General features: G+C 43.4%; 1 protein-coding gene across 1 annotated transcript in view; it reads left to right on the forward strand.

Annotated features, from left to right (window-relative positions):
- gpa33a (glycoprotein A33 (transmembrane), paralog a) overlaps positions 1–20,644 on the forward strand; it is a 46,174-nt gene that overhangs the window by 17,938 nt on the left and 7,592 nt on the right. The window contains exons 4-6 of the mRNA XM_080203455.1: positions 3,884–4,048; positions 12,482–12,598; positions 15,741–15,867. Of these exons, the coding sequence (XP_080059581.1) occupies positions 3,884–4,048; positions 12,482–12,598; positions 15,741–15,867 (409 nt within the window). The remainder of the gene's footprint in view (positions 1–3,883; positions 4,049–12,481; positions 12,599–15,740; positions 15,868–20,644) is intronic.

Genomic DNA, 20,644 nt, shown 5'->3' on the forward strand with positions numbered 1-20,644 from the left:
TTTATATAATTCCAACATTTATTTCTGATGTGGGAGAACTGTTAAGATGCCATTCGCACATTTCTTAGCTGTAAATCATCCACTCTTGTTTGCTTTGGAATTACACTTTTAGCGATTCTCAAATTGGTGCGGCATCTATGGATTTTAAAAAGCTACTTTCAGTGAACTAATGAATTAGGGGTGGCATGCTGGCACAGTGGTTAGTATTGCTGCCTCACAGCGCCTGGAACCCAGGTTCAATTCCAGCCTCTGGTCACTGCCTGTGTGGAGTTTGCACACACTCTCCCCATGGGTTTCCTCCGAGTGCTCCAGTTTCCTCCCGCACCCTAAAGATGTGAGGGTTGGGCGGATTGGGCATGCTAAATTGACTCCAGTATCAGGGGGATTAACAGGTTAAATGAAGGGTACTGGAATAGGGCAATCCCTGTGGATGGGATTGTGGTCGGCACAGACTCAATGGACCGAATGGTCTCCTTCTGTACAGTAGGGATTCTATGATAGTGTGCATTAGCTAAACTAATCCCATTGTCAATGTCGCAGATTTGTTCTCTGTATATCCTGAGTTAGTTTACAGCAGCGAGTGCTTTACAATGTACTTCAGTGCTCTTGACCCAAAGAAGGGAAAAGCTTTGAGCTGGAATCGCACGTATTGAACCTGGCTTGTGTGTGTTGTTTATGCTGGAGAATAGCCAACATTCATAGAACTTCACTTTTTTTGAAGGGTGGCACTAGGAAAGATTCAGATTCATTCAATTAATCATTTCCATAACTTTTTAGTTTGCTTGATATGTTTAACTCGGGTCTGTTATAAAATGCAATGTGAATCTGTGTAAAAATTTTTTACAAGTCGCTAGTGCTTTAATTTGTTCAATCATGAAATGTGGGCTCGGCCGGCATTCATTGACCATCCTTGGTTGCCCTTGAGAAGCTGGTGATCAGCCACCTTTTTAACTGATGCAGTCCATGTGTTACACTTGTATCAACAGTGCCTTTAGAAAGGAAGTTCCAGGATTTTGGGTCAGCGACAGTGAGGGAACAGGAATAGAGTTCCAAGTCAGGATGGTTGTGTGGCTTGGAGTGAAACTTGCGGGGTGGTGGAATTCCCATGAATCTGCTGCTCTGGACCTTCTAGATGATAGTGGACAGGGGTTTGGAAAGTGCCGTTGAAGGAGACCTGGTGATTTGCTGCAGTGCATCTTGTAGATGCTGTCTGCATACTGATTGTGGAAACAATGAATGTTTAAAGTGTCCACAGAACCCTACAGTGCAGAAAGAGGCCCATCGAGTCTGCACCGAACACAATCCCACCCAGGCCCTATCCCATATCCCTATATATTATACCCACTAATCCCTCTAACCTACACGTCCCTGGACACTAAGGGGCAATTTCTTAGCATGGCCAATCAACCTAACCCGTGCGTCTTTGGACTGTGGGAGGAAACAGGAGTACCTGGAGGAAACCCACGCAGACACGAGGAGAATGTGCAAACTCCACACAGACAGTGACCCGAGCCGGGAATCGAACCCAGGACCCTGGAGCTGTGAAGCAGCAGTGCTAACCACTGTGCTACAGTACCACCCGTCAGATGGGATGCCAAGCAACCACACTGCTTTGTCCTGGATGCTGTTGAACTTCTTGAATATTATTGGGACTGGATTCACCCAGACAGCTGGAGAGTGTTCCATCACACTCCTGACTTGTGCCTTGTGGATGCTGGACAGACTTTTGCGAGTCAAGAGATGAGTTACTATCTGCAGAATTCCAAGTCTCACTTGTGCCTTTTTAGCCACTGTATTCATTTAGCTGGTCCAGTTCAGTTTCTGGTCAGTGGTAACTACCGCCCCCCCCAGGATGTTGATGGTGGGTTACCCAGTAATGATAATGTTGTTGAATGTCAAGCAGAGAGAGTTAGATTCTGTCTTATTGGAAAAGGTCACTGCCTTGGTACTTGTGTGATACCAAATATAACACAGCACTTAGCAACCCAATACTATCAAAAACTTGTTGCACGCAGACACAGAATGCCTCAGTTTCTGAGGAGGTGGTGAACAGTACTGAACATCTGCAATCATCCATGTGCGTCTCTACTTCTGACCTGAAGATGGAGGGAAGATCATTGATGAAGCAGCTAAAGATGGTTGAACTTGGGACTACTTAAGGAACTCCTGCAGTAATGTCCTGGTGTCCTGGACTTGAGCTTGGCCTCCAACAACCACAACTATTTTCCTTGGTGTTGCTATGATTCCAGCCGGAGGAGAGCTTCTCCTTTGGTCGCATTGACTCCTTTATGTCATGCTTGGTCAAATGTTGTTTTTGTGGGGAATCCTAGAACTTGGGGCACAGGTGAAGATACAATGTCTCCCATCTGAGGTGGAGATGAGGAAGGATTTCTTGTCTGACAATCCTTGGTCTTTGGATTTCTCTGAGGAGTGAAGGCTATATTGAGGGCTGCGTTGGACAGACTTTGTTTCATTAGAGGGTTACAGGAGACAGTCAGAAAGTGGAGTCAGATCAGCCCCGAGTGTACTCGTGCTTCTATTTCTTGTTTCCTGTTTTTATAGGTCTGATATTAGTGATCAGTGTTACTTTTAGCCATCTCAAGACATTACGATTAAATCAAACAGTGTTTTCTTCTTTTTCCTCCCTTTCTCTTCCCATCTCCCACAAATCACTCACCTGATGAAGGAGCAGTGCTCCTAAAGCTCATGATACCAAATAAACCTGTTGTTGTGAGATTTCTTACTGTGCATCTCCCACAGACAAATGTAATCTCCTTCCAGTGCCTAATGTCATTTTAAAATTAAGTTTAAGAACTGGAATATTGAGTAATAAAATAAAAGCAGTTTGGATTCTGGACAGTTGTGTTTTCAAATAGGAATCGTAAATGCTAAGAGTATCAAGTACAACAGAAAATGATACTCCTTGCTGTTTGTCTGTCAGTCATTCTCAGATTTTATGAACAATATTTGGACTGCACTGTAGCCTTGTTCCTTCCCACCCAAGAAAACTCCTCCAACCCTTCTACAAGCTATATACTCTCATCCAAGTCTGCCCTCTTGTGCATCCCACATTTGTTTTTATCCATGCACGGGCTCTCTGTTCCACAAGCACTGGAATTACATGTCTAAATATCCACTCACTCACATACACTCATGCACTCACTTCAAGCTTTTGATTACGTGCTTTGTTTGACTGACAATCTTGGTGGTGTGCCTTGGCATGTCAAAAACATTGGTCCAGACCTTCCAGTCTCCAGAATGTTTGATCCTGGGGGTACCCTAGAAGGTGCACAGGTAGGCTTCCCAGAACTCCCCACTTAAGGACTACAGGGGAGTTATCCAAGATGTTTCAAGTTGCATTGATCAATAACCTGGAATGCTCCCAAAAGAGAGATCGGATAGTCCTATCGCCCTTAGCAGAATAGTTACCCAGGAAAAGCTAGCAGGATTAAAACTTATGAGTAACTGGTGGCTTCATTTTCCCCAGTGAAACTGCACCGACTGCAGTTTCCCATCCCACCTGCCATGGGAATCGTAGCGGGTGGGACACAGACTAAACAAAGGTCCGTTGACCTCCAGTGGGATTTTCCAATTTTGGGGCAAGAGCAGCTGGAAATCCCACCCTGAATGTTTGCCAGAGGAGCTGGGTTGCTAATTCAAGTAAGAGATGTGTAGCTTCAACCCAAGGTAATTTTAAAATGAAGGGTGGCAATCTGATGGTAAACAGAAGGTTTGGCCCAATGATATAAATGTAACTCGTTGTATAATGCACTTGAGAAAATTATTTCAAAGTAATGTACTAACAGTTTCATGGCAACTACATTTGAGAGAGAAATGGGGTTTGGAAAACTCCTGACTAATTTATCCTGACTTTGATTTCCAGTGCCTCCATCGAAACCAATTTGTACAATCGAAGGAAAAGCTGAATATGGACAAGATGTTAAACTGACCTGTCACTCCGAGGAAGGAAGTCCAAAACCAACCTACTCTTGGCAGAGTTTCAATGGACAAAATCAGCTCCGACAATTGCCCCCCAGGTCTTCTCAGGGTTAGTAGCATTTGCTGCCAATTGTATCTAAACCTGAATATCTTGGTTTTGTTTAACTGGTACTTCAGAATTGCTTCTCCTGTTAAGTAGATGTTAAGGCAATCTTAATTCCATGTCAGTGTTTTTATTATAAAATTATCTTTGCTATTTTATAATCTTCCTGTTGGCATAAGACATAGGAGCAGAATTAGGCCACTCTGCCCATCGAATCTGCTCCACCATTCAATCATTTTTCTCATCCCCATTCCCTTGCATTTTCCCATAACCCCATCAAGAACCTATCTATCTCTGTCTGAAAGACACTCAATGACCTGGCCTCCACAGCCTTCTGCGGCAAAGAGTTCCACACATTCACCGCTCTTTGGCTGAAGAAATTCCTCCTCATCTCTGCTTTCAAAGATCATCCCTCTAGCCTGAGGTTGTGCCCTATGGTTCTAGATTTTCCTACTAGTGGAAATATCCTCTTCACATCCACTCTAAGCAGGCCTCTCAGTATCCTGTAAGGTTCAATAAGATCCCCCTCACCCCTCTAAATTCTGAGAACAGACCTGGAGTCCTCAACCATTCCTCATTCAACAAGCTTTTCATTCCCAGGACAATTCCTGTGAACCCCCTCTGGACCCTTCCCAAGGCTAGCACATCGTTCCTTAGATACAGGGCCCAAAACTCCAAATGGGCTCTGACCAGAGTCTTGTACAACCTCAGAAGTTCATCCTTAGAAGGGCTTGTGTTCTAGCCCTCTCGACGTGAATACTACCATTGCGTTTGCCTTCCTAACTGCTGACCGAACCTGCATGTTAACCTTAAGAGAATCTTGAACAATGACTCCCAAGTCCCTTTGTGCTTCTGATTTCCTAAGCATTTCCCCATTTAGAAAATAGTCTATGTCTCCACTCCCTCCTTCCAAAGTGCATAACCTCACACTTTTCCACATTGTATTCCATCTGCCATTTCTTTGCCCACTCTCCTAACCTGCCCAAGTCCTACTGCAGCCCCCCCCGCTTCCTCAATACTACCTCTTTGTATCATCTGCAAACTTGGCAACCGTGCCTTCAGTTCCTTCCTCTAAATCGTTAATGTATATTGTGAAAAATTGTAGTCCCAGCACCGACCCCTGAGGCACACCAGTAGTGCCATCCTGAAAAAGACCCCTTTATCCCCATTCTCTGCCTTCTGCCAGTCACCCAATCCTCTATCTGTGCCAGGATCTTACCCTTCACACCATGGGCACTTAGTTAACTCTCCTATGCATCATAAATTAGATCAATTTTGTGGCCACTCTTTGGATTCCAACTGTGCCATGAATATTTCACTCATTTGGCTTTTGCTTTTGGCATTTAAAAACTAACTTTGTCAAAACTGCTTTGTATACAGGCAGACATCACAGATTCATGTCTTTCTATTGAGAGGTCAATAACTTTGGACATAATGGCCGATTTCCACTTTGGGTGTAATGGATGAGCTTGGCACAAAATGTGCTCAAACTCATTTGTAAAATCTTCCATGAACCATCAGACTTGGGCAGTGCTTTAGAAAGGAATTTAAAAAAAAACTTTTTAAACTCTGCATGTAGTTAAATGTGGTAACTTGGTACCATTTAACTAAAAATGCTTATTTAGTTGTGATAAACCCCTTCAAAGCTGTATTAATCAATATCCAGTCCACCATCTGTGAGTAATCTGGTTTTTTTAATAACTTGAGCTGACATTTAAAAAAATGCTATCCAGAACAATTTGCTATTTATTTTGGTCAACAGTGTCGTGGTTGAGAGAAAGCATATTGAATATGCCTATTAGTATTTTTGGACCAAAAAGGACCAACTTAATTGAAGAGCTCCCTTGAAGGGCTGCAAATGAATGCAATTAGCAGAGCTGCCAAGGGTGATTAATTCCAGGCAGGGCTGGTTTTGTGGGTGCAGTTGGCTTTTTCAACCAGCTCAAGTGACTTTGGAAGCTCTATTCGTGCTTCTTTAAGACTGCGGTAGGTACGTTCTTGATTAATAAGGGGATTATGGGGAAATGGCAGGAGAATGGGGATGAGAAAAGTATCAGCCATGATTGAATGGCAGACCAGACTCGATGGGCCGAGTGGCCTAATTCTAATCCTATGTCTTATGAATGTAATTTGTGTTTAAACGGGTTGGTCAATTTTGGAAAAATTGCATTGAAGAGAAGCGAGCGCAGTAGGGAGGAAACTGCAACATGTTAGCTGATGTGTCTTTGTGCAGCATCAGTGTATGAATCATTGCATCTTTACTGGTGTAAAACAAAGAAGGAAAAAGCTTTCAAAATGACTAATTGGTGAACGGTTTTTGAAACGTTTTAAAAAAAAAATTGAATCAATGCAGGGCCTTCATAAAGCCTGACACATCATGCACATTCATCCCATTTCATCATTTGAAAGAGCAATTCAAAACTAACCCCACTGCCCCAAGATCTCACAATAGACTCCTTCTGTCTTTCTCGTGTTAAATAGTTATCCCAAAAAGAAATGATTGAACTATTTCCTGATATAATTCTGTGTTCCATCAACCCTTTCCATATAGTAAATATTGTTTAGTCTTATACAGTTTTTCTAACTTGCATGCTATCTCTGGGTTTTAATGTCCATTCTATAACGGTGTGTCGAATATTGCACACAATCTTCAATTGGCAACTTTTTTTTTTTACAGTTGTCAATTACAAATGGCCTTTGGAAAAACAAAATCTATTCTGGCTTTCCTCTAGTAACCCATGCGTTTCCTAAATGCTCACATATCTGTTTTTGAGTTGGGGAGTCTAAACAAAAGTGATGATAGACAGACTGGTCCATAATTATTTATCTCAAGTTTGTTTATTAGTCACAAGTAAGCTTACATTAACATTGAAATGCGGATACTGTGAAAATCCCCTAGTCGCCACAATCTGGCATCTGTTCAGGTACACTGAGGGAGAATTTAGCACGGCCAATGCACTCCTAACCAGTACATTTTTTCGGATTGTGGGAGGAAACCAGAGCAAACCCACACAAACACAGAGAGAATGTGCAAACTCCACACAGACAGTGAACTAAGCTGAGAATCAAACTCAGATCCTTTGATCTGTGAGACAGCAGTGCTAACCACTGTACCACTGTCTTCTGAACAGGGGTGTTGCATCATCTACTTGCCACTTGCAAAGCATAATGTTTCTGTCATACCTTCAAGATTATCTCCTTCGTTGCTCAATGGTCCCCTATTATTTTTAATTATCTTGTTTAAGAAGTGCTATTACTTTTTGTGTTACTTTCCATCTTTTTGTATTCCTTTCTAGTATATCAAATCTCATAATTTCACTATCTTGCTAGACTTTCTAGCACTTTTATGCCCAACATTACCATATCTCTCACCTTTAAATTTGGTTGGTCTTGCTAATTATACATAAAACTTAACACTTGCATGTACAAAATAAATGTTAAAGATTTCCAACTCCTGATCAGTCAGCCGTGTCAACTCTTCTGCCTATTTAAATGGAGACAGATTCCCTTCTACCTTCTGGGCATTTTATCACTGTCCTTTTTAACTTTTGTAATAACTGTAACTATGTTGTAATTATTATTTATAGAACACTACAGTACAAACAGGCCCTTCGGCCCACAAGTTGCGCTGATCATATCCATACCTACCAGGCCTATCTATAACTCTAAATCCCGTATACTCATCCAGAAGTCTCTTAAAAGACCCCAACGAGTTCGCCTCCACCACCACCGACGGCAGCCGATTCCACTCACCCACCACCCTCTGAGTGAAAAACTTACCCCTGACATCTCCCCTGTACCTGCTCCCCAGCACCTTAAACCTGTGTCCTCTCGTAGCGACCATTTCAGCCATGGGAAATAGCCTCCGAGAGTCCACCCTATCTATATCTCTCAACATCTTATTAACCTCTATCAGGTCACCTCTCAACCTTCGTCTCTCCAGGGAGAAAAGACCTAGCTCCCTCATCCTATCCTCATGAGGCTTGCCTCCCATTCCAGGCAACATCCTTGTAAATTTCCTCTGCACCCTTTCAATAGCTTCCACATCCTTCTTGTAGTGAGGCGACCAGAACTGCACACGGTATTCCAAGTGGGGTCTGACAAGGGTCTTATAAAGTTGCAGCATTATCTCACGACTCCTAAATTCACTCCCTTGATTAATGAAGGCTAGTACACCATACACCTTCTTGACCACATCCTCCACCTGCAAGGCCAATTTAAAAGTCCTATGGACCCGGATCCCAAGGTTCTTCTGCTCCTCAACACTGCTAAGAGTCCTACCCTTGATATTGTACTCCTTCATCCCATTGTACCTGCCAAAATGGACCACTACACATTTATCCGCATCGAAGTCCATCTGCCACTTCTCTGCCCAGTCTTGCATCCTATTGATGTCTCACTGCAACTTCTGACATCCCTCCAGACTATCCACAACACCACCAACCTTCCTTCGTATCATCAGCAAACTTACTTACCCATCCCTCCACTTCCTCATCCAGGTCATTTATGAAAATGACAAACAACAAGGGTCCTAGAACAGATTCCTGGGGCACTCCACTGTTGACTGGCCTCCATGCAGAAAAAGACCCATCCACAGCCACTCTCTGCCTTCTGCAGGCAAGCCAGTTCTGGATCCACAAGGCAACAGCCCCTTGGATCCCATGCCCTCTCACCTTTTCCAGAAATCTTGAATGGGGGACCTTATCAAACGCCTTGCTGAAGTCCATGTAAACCACATCCACCGCTCTTCCTTCATCAATGTGTTCGGTCACATTTTCAAAGAACTCAACTGGGCTCGTAAGGCACGACCTGCCCTTGACAAAGCCGTGCTGGCTATTTCTGATCATACTAAGCTTCTCTAAGTGTTCATAAATCCTGTCCCTCAGTATCCTCTCCATCACCTTACCAACCACTGAGGTCAGACTCACTGGTCGGTAATTTCCCGGGCTATCCCTGTCCACCTTCTTGAAAATAGGAACCACATCCACAATCCTCCAATCTTCCGGAACCTCTCCCATCTTCACCAACGATGCAAAGATCATTGCCAGAGGTTCTGCAATCTCTTCCCTCATCTCCCACAGTAACCTAGGGTAGATCCCATCCGGTCCCGGCGACTTATCTATCTTGATGCAATTTAAAAGTTCCAACACATCCTCTTTCTTAATGTCCACAAACTCAATCTTTTCAGTCCGCCACAAACCTGCAGTACAACCTCCCAGATCATTTTCCACCGTGAATACCAAGGTGAAGTATTCATTAAGCACTTCTGCCATTTCTTCTGGCTCCACACAGACATATCCCCCTTCACCTTTTATAGGTCGTATTCCTTCACATCTCATCCTTTTACTCTTCACATACTTGTAGAACACCTTGGGGTTCTCCTTAATCTTACCCACCAAGGCCTTCTCACGACCCCTTCTGGCTCTCCTAATTTCCTTTTTAAGCTCCTTCCTACAACCCGTATACTCCTCTAGATCCTTAACATCTCCTAGCTCTCTGAACCTTCTGTACACCTTTCTTTTCTTTCTGACTAGGTTCATCACAACATTCGTGCACCACGGTTCCTGTGACCTACCAAAACCTCCCTGTCTCATCGGAACGTTGTCATGCAGAGCTCCAGACAAACATTCCTTGAAAATCTGCCACCTTCCTTCAGTACTTTGCTGCTGTTATGCCCTTTGTGACAAAATTAAACAGTACATCTAATTGAATTAGGAAAAAATTGATTCAGGAAGCAGCTCTGAACTCATTCTAAGATGCATTATTCATTTTGGCAACACAAATTTTCTTCATTCTGTGTGATAAAATCTTTGAAATCGCCCTGTATGGTTACCTTTTCCATATCTCTGCGTCTGTCTCCACTCTGCCATTTAGTGTCTTGTAATCCAATTCAGAAATTGTACCATTCCTTTTCTGATACGTTAATGCAATATGGATTCTCAACAAATGCCAATCCTTTGGGTACAACATTGTAGAAATTGCAGCCTGTCTCCATCCTTCCTCCTCTAGCCAGAGATGGTGCTTGGATAAGGGAGAGTCATGCACAAGACTACGTCGAACATCTAATTATGACTGCAAAACTGCCCACTCTATAGAATCCTCCTGCACTAACATACTCCCATTACTTTAGTGTAACCTTTTTTTCACCCTATTAGGTGGTGATCCACATTGTTTCACAAGGTCATCTTTGCATTATCACCGGTGCTGGGGCCTCAGCTTTTTACCATTTATATAGATGATCTGGAGGAGGGAACCGAGTGTAGGGTGTCGAAATTTGCTGATGACACCAAGATTGGGGGAACGGCAAATTGTGCGGAGGGTGTGGAGAGTCTGCAGAAGGATCTAGATAGGCTGGGCGAATGGGCCAGGAAATGGCAAATGGAATTTAATGTTGGCAAGTGTGAGGTGGTCCACTTTGGTAGGAAGAATGGTAGGAAGGACTATTACTTACGGGGCGAAAAACTGCAGCAGGCGACGGTGCAGAGGGACCTCGGGGTCTTTGTGCATGAGTCGCAAAAACCCAGCTTGCAGGTGCAGCAGGTGGTCAGGAAGGCAAATGGGATGCTGGCCTTCATAGCGAGGGGGATTGAATATAAAAGTAGGGAGGTCTTGCTGCAGCTGTATAGGGCATTGGTGAGGCCGCAGCTGGAGTACTGTGTGCAGTTTTGGGCGCCGCACCTGCGCAAAGATATTTTGGCCTTGGAGGGAGTGCAGAGGAGGTTTACTAGGCTGATACCGGAGTTGAGGGGGTTGAGCTATGAGGAGAGGCTGAATAGACTGGGCTTGTACTCGTTAGAGTTTAGAAGAATGAGGGGAGATCTCATTGAGACGTATAAGATGATGAATGGGATGGATAGGATAGAGGTGGAGAGACTCTTCCCGCGCAAAAAAGACAGTAGGACTAGGGGGCACAGCCTCAAGATAAAAGGGGGGCGGTTTAGAACGGAGTTGAGGAAGAACTTCTTCACTCAAAGGGTGGTGAATCTCTGGAATTCTCTGCCCGTTGAAGTGGTGGAGGCTGCCTCGCTAAATGTTTTTAAGACGCGGGTTGATGGGTTTTTGATAAGAGAGGGGATTAAGGGTTATGGGGAGAAAGCGGGAAAGTGGAACTGAGCAGCGACAGATCAGCCATGATCTTATTGAATGGCGGGGCAGGCTCGAAGGGCTAGATGGCCGACTCCTGCTCCTATTTCTTATGTTCTTATGTTCTTAACACTAAGTATCCATTGGAAAGTTCAAATAGCTCAGAAGCTTCCTGGATTGGTGCATTTTATCTTCCTTTTCAGCCTTTGTAAATGGTCAGCACTCTTTCTATCTCCCATACTCTGAGCTGTCCAGTACTGTCTCTTGAGTGGTTCTGTAGAAAAATACCTCTTTCTCAACTGAACCAGAAAACTGAATTCCCTCCGAGGGTTAAACAACACTCTCTTGTGGCTTCTCAATCCAGACTTCTCCAACATTAAGAATGTAAAGGGAGACCCAGCTTCCTGACCAATGTTGAGTAGCTCTTTAATCAATTGCCAATTTGAAATGAGTTACATTTTCTAATATTTCTCTCCCTTGCATGCGACAGTTATCTTATTAACAAATAGAATCACAGGGGAAGGCGATGGCCCGGTGGTATTATCACTTGAATATTAATTCAGAAACTCAGCTAATGTTGTGGGGACCCAGGTTCAAATCCCACCATGGCAAATGGTGGAATTTGAATTTAATAAAAAAAATCAGGAATTAAGAATCTACTGATGACCATGAAGCTATTGTTGATTGTCGGAAAAACCCAACTGGTTCACTAATGGCCTTTAGGGAAGGAAATCTGTCATTCTTACCTGGTCTGGCCTACATGTGACTCTAGAGCCACAACAATGTAATTGACTCTTAACTGCCCACAGGGAACTAGGGATGGGCAATAAATGCCGGCCAGCTAACAACGCCCACGACCCATGAATGAATAAAAAAAATCGCTACAATGCAGAAGGAAGCCATTTAGCCCATTGAGTCTGCACCAACTCTCCAACAGAGCATCTTATCCAAACTAAACCCCCGCCCTATTCCCGTAACTCCGTGTATTTACCCTACTAATCCTCCTAACCTACACATCCTGGGACACTTCAGGGGCAATTGATCATTGCCAATCCACTTAACCTGCATGTCTTTGGACTGTGGGAGGAAACCAGAGCACTTGAAGGAAACCCATACAGACATGGAGAGAAAGCACAAATTCCACACAGACAGTCATGAAATACCATTTAATTTGTTAATCAATCTGGATATTGTCCAAAATCTTTAAGCATGGCAAATTTATTTGATAGGGTCCACCAAACACTCAGCTACTTTTGGTACCTCTTTATTTAAGTTCAGTGGGAACACAACTTAGGCTACCATAACGTATATTGCATTTTTAAAAAAAAAAGTAATAATTTTTTTTTTGTCCTTCAGAACCAGACGGATTATTGCTAAAAAATCTTACAGCTGATACTTCTGGCTACTTCATTTGTACTTCAAAAAATAAAATCCAGTCTGCCTCTTGTAACATAACCTTAGCAGTAATGCCTCGTAAGTACCATGGCTAAAATGAGCCAATACAATTTCATTTAATTTTAATTGTATTGCAATTGCTAGAAGTGTTTGTGATTATAAAATCAAGTGTAACAGTCCTCTTTTCGTTAGTTTTTATTTCCTGTATCTATAAATATACTCAATAAAACTATTGGGCTAGACAATTACTGTGGCATGCTAAGTGTACCACAGTAGTTTCCATGGCACTGCTGTTTACTGTTAGTTCAGAGCATGAACAGCAAAGTGGAGGATCTATGTGGGAAATGCTGTTTGCAGCAATCGAGTTGAGATGTTGAGCATGAAAGGAGTTGGAATGTGATCAATGTCCACTTGCTTTAATATTCCTTTATTGACCACCAATACGAAGGGAAGCACGATTCGCCAAGAGTTGACATGTATTTACTTTTGGAAAGAGAATAGGCGATGAAGGAAATTCACCAGGAACCAATAATGTTCCCAAACTGCTGCTGATTTGTTTTATTATTGTCACATGTATTAGCATACAATGGAATTTCTTGTCTGCTATACAGACAAAGCATACCATTCATAGTGAAGGAAATGAGAAAGTGCAGAATGCACTGTTACAGTTGTAGCTAGGGTGTAGAGGCAGATCAATTTAATGCAAGGTAAGTCCGTTCAAAAGTCTAACCGCAGCGGGAAAGAAACTGTGCTTGAGTCGGTTGGTACGTGACTTCAGACTTTTGCATCTTTTTCCCGATGGAAGAAGGCGGAAGAGAGTGTCCAGGCTGCGTAAGGTCCTTAATTATGCTGGCTGCTTTGCCGGGGCAGTGGGAAGTGTAGACAGAGTCAATGGATGAGGGGCGGTTTGCGTGATGGATTGGGCTATATTCACAACCTTTTGTAGTTCCTTGCGGTCTTGGGCAGAGCAGGAGCCATACCAAGCTGTGATACAACCAGAAAGAATACTTTCTGTTGTGCATCTGTAAAACTTGATGAAAGTGGTAGCTGACATGCTAAATTTCATTTGTCTTCTGAGAAAGTAGAGGTGTAGGTGGGTTTTCTTAACTATAGTTTTGGCACAGGGAAACCAGGACAGGTTTTGGTGACCTGGACACCTAAAAACTTGAAGCTCTCAACCCTTTCTATTTCATCCCTGTTGATGTAGAGAGGGGCATGTTCTGCTTTATATTTTCTGAAGTCGATGATAATCTCCTTCATTTTGTTGACGTTGAGGGAGAGATTATTGTTGCCGCACCAGTTCACCAGATTCTCTATCTCCTCCCTGTACTCTGTCTCACCATTGTTGGAGATCCAACCCACTATGGAAATGTCATCAGCAAACTTGGAAAATTGAATTGGAGGGGAATTTGGCTGCACAGTCATAGGTGTATAAGGAGTATAGTAGGGGGCTGAGAACATAGCCTTGTGGGGCACCAGTGTTGAGAATGATCTTGGAGGAGGTGTTGTTACCTATCCTTTACTGATTATGGTCTGTGAGTTGGGAAGCTCAGGATCCAGTCACAGAGGGAGGAGCCGAGGCCCAGTTTGGAAATGAGTTTCAAGGAATAATGGTGTTGAAGGCTGAGCTGTAGTCAATAAATAGGAGTTTGATGTAGGTGCCTTTGTTATCTAGGTGTTCTAAGATTGAGTGCAGGTGCAGAAAATGCAATGCAGAAGAAGGAAACCAGTTAACAAAGAATTACACAAAATGTAAAGTTAGATGCGGGAGGGAGACAGTCTCTATTCAAACAGACGCATCTTACGGCCATCTCATGATCCCAAGATGATTCTCCCTGGTCACACCAAGACAAAGATTAATCAACTTTTATTACTGGTGGGGGATTCAAAAAACTCTGAAAATAGAGGAAAGCGCATGGAGGTGATTACTAAAGTTACTGCTCAGTGAAATAGAGATTCAGGAACCAACCCAAGCTGTGGACTGTTTACTGTAAGGACTAATTGAATGGGGTGTCTGATGTGTGACAAGCACGTAAGGGGACTCTTCCTTTTTTGTAGTTTAAACTACAGGTTGCCCACAAAGTAGTGCTCGGTCAATAGCGCAAATAGTCTTTTGTTACAGGTTTAAGGTGCTGGGAAGCACGTACAGAGGAGATGTTGGGGTAAGTTTTTCACTCAGAGGGTGGTGAGTGAGTGGAATCGGCTGCCGTCGGTGGTGGTAGAGACGAACTTGCTGGGGTCTTTTAGAAGACTTCTGGATGAGTACGTGGGATCTAATGGGATTGGGATTTACAGATAGTTCTATGGCTCGGTAGGTATGGACGTGATCGGCGCAACTTGTGGGCCGAAGGGCCTGTTTGTGCTGTAGTGTTCTAGTGTTCTATGTTCTATGTTCTAAAAAGGTGAAATCTTTGTAGTCTCATTCTTTCAGCAGGGTTCCTGAATCGCTGTTTCTCTGAGCAGTAACTGTAGTAAATATCTCCATGCGCTTTCCTCCATTTCCAGAGAGTTTTTTGAATTTCCCACCAGTAATAAAAATTGATTTAATCGTTGTCTGAGGGGGGAACCAGAGAGAATCATCTCAGAATCACGAGATGGCTATAAGATGCGTCTGTTCCATTAGAGACTGTCTCCCTCCCACATCCAACTGTGGAAGTTCACAAAGCCAAAATAGCCTCTTCTGTCTGACCTATCTGATATTGGTTTGGAGGGAAGTTTGTAAACTGATCTTGACAATGGCTTCCTCTGCATCCTTCCCCATGGCAATGTGAATCACATGGGCTTTGTATCTAGACAGAAATGCTAATAGCTGCCCTTGTGAGGCCAATTTTTTCACCTTGAAACTAAGTGGACAATTTAAAGCACAATTGTTTCCCACTTCACATTGTCAACACCTTCCTGGAAGTTTGAGAGACTGAGTCTGCCCGTTGTGGATTCCAAGACTGCCATTATTGTCTCCAACCTGGAAAATCTTCCACCATCACCCCAGTAACACAATCTGGAGCCCTCTTTGCTGTTGTCAAGCAGATTACAGAACAGGTCGCATGTCCCTGTCCATTTTGTCCTCAATTGAAGACATAATTCCACTACACATAATTGGGGTTTAAAACAGTGTTAACAAGAGGGAATCTATGCATGTAGACTTGTACAAAAAAAACTTTTCTGGAACTTCTAATGTGGAATAATAATCCAAATATGAATTTCATTTTCCTTTTCTTAGCCTCAATGAACCTCGGCTTTTACGGTGGAATTATTGGGGGTGTAATAGGTGCCTTAATAATCCTTGGCATCGTTGTTTACTGCTGCTGTTGCCGTGATGGAAAGCAACCTGAAGATTATGAAATAGAGTAAGTAGAAATTACAATAGATAATGGCAATATACCTGGTTCACATGCTGACATGAAATCTTGAATATTTGCCTGGAAAGGCAGATGGAACCTCAGTTTAACATCTCATTTAGAGGCTGGGGGAAACATGATGTTGGACATCTGTAAACCTTTGAAAAATGACAACAGCATTTTGAAAATAAACTGACCAAAGTTGAATGCTACCGATCTGTGGCACTAGATGGCTGAGTTGTTTCTGTCTGTTAGATTTGGTGGAGCAGACTCAAGGGGCCACATGGCCTACTCCTGCTCCTAGTTCTTAATTATTTTCAGGACCTCATATTGGGCAGCACGGTGGTTAGCACTGCTGCCTTGCAGCGCCACAGCGGACCCAGGTTCAGTTCTGGCCTCGGGTGACTGTCTGTATGGAGTTTGCACGTTCTCCCCATGTCTGTGTGGGTTTCCTCCCACATCCCAAAGGTGTGCAGGTTAGGTTGATTGGCCATGCTAAATTGTCCCTTAATACCAGAGAGACTAGCAGCGTAAATACATGGGGGTTACAAGGATAGGGCCTGGATGGGATTGTTGCCAGTGCAGGCTTGATGGGCCAAATGGCCTCCTTCTGTAATGTAGGGATTCTATGAATTTTAAACTTAGCACATTTGAATTGGGGCCTCAAGCAGGTGTTGTTAGCCATGTACACCCTATTACTCGCTGTCCCTAATCAAAAGCAAAAGACTGTGTGCACATGGGGAAACTGAAAGATAGAAAGACCACCAGCTGAAATGATAGCTCTGTTTCTTGCTCTGTGACACTTGCAGTCCTGCCTGAGGCTCCGATTCCCATTTACTAGTTTTAAAGTTATGTGGCCTCCTGCATGCTGTTATCCAACTGGAATATTTCAACCTTTTTCCCCATCTATTTTCCCCTTGTTTGACCAACAAAGGACAGACAGCCAACTCACATTTCACTTAAACACTTATTTTATAAACACTCTTTATTTAACCCTTCAGGTACTAATAATCGGCATACATCTACATTAGTTGCAACACTCTAACTTGATTCATTTAACTTTAACCTTAATTTTAACTCATTTAACTTTAACTCTAATGCACTTTGAGTTGTAATTGAAAACCAAATACTTCCCATTTGAACGAACTGGCCAGATCCACATTGTGGATCTTCCCTGTGGCTCTTCGTTCTTCTCTGAAGATGATCTTCAGGGCACACGTCGCAAACGTGATTCTCGCGTTTCCAATGAGGAAAAGGATTCAAGGTACTTTTTTATTCCTAAGCTCTGCACGTTCTTCCAGAAACGTCTGTGTTCCTTTGGGTAGGGAGTTCTTCACCCCATTTACTAGGATATACCCTCCCCAACATGGTGGTAAAGGACCAACATAACCTATTTGCAAATTAGTCCACGGTCCATCAATTGCTCTTGTTTGCCTGAATTCCTCTTTACTTGTGTGTCTATCAGGGTTACTTTGAGCACATCCTCAATTGTCTACATAATGCTTTGAGGGCTTATCCACAAGAGGCAATCGTTACAGCCATTTAAATCAATCAAGGAGTTGTTTCTGCTCCTTGATGACCCTGAGTGTTATGATATTGATAAATTGATTGTGACCTTGAGTTGGCACCACATGCTGTCTACTTTAAAGAACATGTCCATCCTGGAGTTATAACTTATCTTTCCATAAGAAGTAGGAAAAATAGCATCACTGTCCTGGACCTGTTTGAGATCTCCCACTTTAGCCTGAGTAACAGTAACAGCATCTGTCTGTTTACCCATTTGGGGGCTGCCAGCCTCGAGCACCTTGTTTTGCCAATTCACCTGCTCGAGAATTCCCAACTGGAGAAGATGAACAATCTGCCCTAACCTTAACAATCCCATATTGCTGTCCTTGGGCAGCTTGAAAAAACATATTCGCAGACAGTGGAGGTTTTCCATCAGCTGAAACAAAAGTTCTCGCTTCCCACAGTGACAGGGAGTCAGTTAAATTATTCGCAGACATACGTGCTGTCAGAATACGTATCTGCTGAAAACACAGACTTATCAGGATGACAAACCGCAGTTAACAATTCAGCAGCTTGAGCACTGGGTAGTTTTAGAGCTAACTCAGCAAAACGTATTACTCAATAATCCTGAAGATATATTCCACATCCTGCCTTTCTATTGTTATCCTCCACCGCAGAGAATCCATCAACAAAAAAACATTCAAAGACCATTTAGTGGCATCCCTCTGTACAGGTATGTTAAGTATATGTCCAGAACCTGCAGTCTTTAGGGCTCCTTCCCCCACCCTCCCCGTTTTAGTTTTGGAACAAATGGTCTCTTGGGATCATTTGTTGCCACAATTTGATGCTCATGAGGCTCATCACTGTAATTTAGATTGTCAGCTAAGAAAATGGGCAATTTAGTCCGCTTAACTGTAATATCTTGCCCCTGAAGCATTAAATTCCACCGTGCTAAGCGTATTTGAATGACTGTAATCTCTAATTCGTCCATCAAAAAACAACTGAACGGGAGTATGTTCTGTCAGTGTGTTCAAAGGATTAAGCCCAATTGTATCACAAAAATGCTGCGCTGCCCAGGAAATTGCAAGAAGACGTCTTTCACACTTTGTGAACCCTACTGGGATCAGGGGCCTGGAGGCATAAGCCATCAGTCTGATTCTCCCATGATGTTCCTGCAGAAGCACTGCCACGATTGTTGAGTCTGTCGCTGTGATCGCTAGCGCAAATGGGAGTTCTGGGTCTGGTACTTGCAGCGCTGGAGCCAAGGCGAAAGCCTGTTTTCATTCCGAAACAGCCCGTGTGTGCCTGTCAAGTCCACTGCCATGGAGCATTCTTCAAAAGACCTGATACTGGGGTGGCTTTTGTAGCAAAGCCGCAAATATGATATCGACAATACTCCATTAACCATAGAATCCTACAGTGCAGAAGGAGGCCATTCGGCCCATTGAGTCCTACAATCTCACTCGCTATCCCCATAACCCCATGCATTTACCCTAGCTAGTCCCCCTGACTCTAAGGGGCAGTTAAGCATATCCAATCCACCTAAGCACATCTTTGGACTGTGGGAGGAAACCAGAGAACCCGGAGGAAACCCACACAGACATGGGGAGAATGTGCAAACTCCACACAGACAGTGACCCGAGCCGGGAATCAAACCCAGGACCTGGCACTGAGGCAGCAGCGCTAACCACTGTGCCACCCTGAAGGAGATTGAAGTGAATTCACATCTTTTGAAAGGGATAACTGCACAGCTGATGCAACGTGCTTCTGTTCTAATGGATTAACACAGTTCCCAAATACACCACCTGAGATTTCATAATTTGTACCTTCCCAGGTTTATTGTTAATTGAAGATATTCCTCCCGAATATCAGTTTGGAGAGGGAGGTGATCTGTACACTGGTTTAAACAATCAGGTCATGAAAAAGCTCTAACCCTTTAGCCAGTCTCCAAAAGAAGATGATGGAGAGTTATGGAACCCTTGGGGTAAATGAGTCCGTGTGCATTGCTGATCTTGAAACGTAAAAGCAAATTTATACTGACTTTGCCAATTTAAAAGAATAGACCAGAACCCATGACTAATATCGAGGAATAGTAAAACATCTCGCTTGTGGAGCCTGTTTCATCATTGTCTGAGAAACTAGTTCCTACTGTTGGTGATATTAATGGAGTCATTTTATTGAACTCCAAGAATCATCCAGTTTCCTCACTGGCCAAATTGGTGAATTGTTTATGGAAGCTGCAGGTCGTAAAACTCTGTGTTGCGGCAAACTTGTGATTACTTTCACAATCTCCTCCTCAGCTTGTTTAGGGAAATGGTACTGTTTTTGATTGCAACCACACACACACACACACACACAGGCATGGGTATTAAAGCAAATGGTGTGAGCTTGGGAGAAGGAAGTCCAAGAGGTAGATAAGGGCAGAAGAAATATGAGTGGGAAAATGTTTCCTGTAAAAGGTCCAAATTCTGGTCCGTTGTGGAGAAATGGAGGAGGAAGAGGGGATGTTGTTAATCCTAGGGGTTTCCTGCCTCCAGCATCTGTGGGAGAAGCCAAGGCAAACCACAAGGGAACACTAGATCAACGGTGCAATGTGATAATTGCGGTTGAAAGGGTCACCTTGCTTGCCTTGTCAGTACCCACAGGGACAGGGATAACAAGCCTTGCCAATAGAGGGGCTAGTGCGGCAGGCTTCCAGTAAGGAAAGTAGAAGAGACTGCTCCTCTTTATCCATCGTTACCAGATTCAAATCTGAGGGCACAACAGTGCCTGGCTTCCCCAGTGTGGGTTTGTGATACTGGGTGGGATAGCGTAGGGAGATCTGTGATAAAATGTAATTCCTATGGGATATGGCAGGGCAGGGGGCTTCCTGCACTATCCTTAACACATCCAGAGATATTGGTTTATCTTGGTGGAAAAAAAGGGACAATTAATTTGAGTGGGCTTACTTGACATTTACAAGAAAGATTTGAAATGGGGCCTATAAAGTTTAAGTTGGGGGGCATGGTTTGTTTTCACCTGGCTATATTAGCATGTCTTCTCCAAACAGCACAGCACATTTTGGGTTGCAGTTTTATGAGCAGATGTAATTGGTATTTTGAGCTGGCGAATTGTTGCATTTGGCAGATGGCTGAATAAAGCACCAACAGAAATAGCCACGGGGGACTTGTGCAGACAGTGTCTGTATATTTGGGGAACCTTGGCTTAAACCTGCTGATCTGTCTGATGATTTAACAAGACAGGAGATGACTGCTGGACCTGCAGCTGCACTTGCATAACT

Source organism: Carcharhinus amblyrhynchos, chromosome 15 (genome assembly GCF_965287045.1).
Source record: "Carcharhinus amblyrhynchos chromosome 15, sCarAmb.v2.hapA, whole genome shotgun sequence".
NCBI classification, from domain to species: domain Eukaryota; kingdom Metazoa; phylum Chordata; class Chondrichthyes; order Carcharhiniformes; family Carcharhinidae; genus Carcharhinus; species Carcharhinus amblyrhynchos.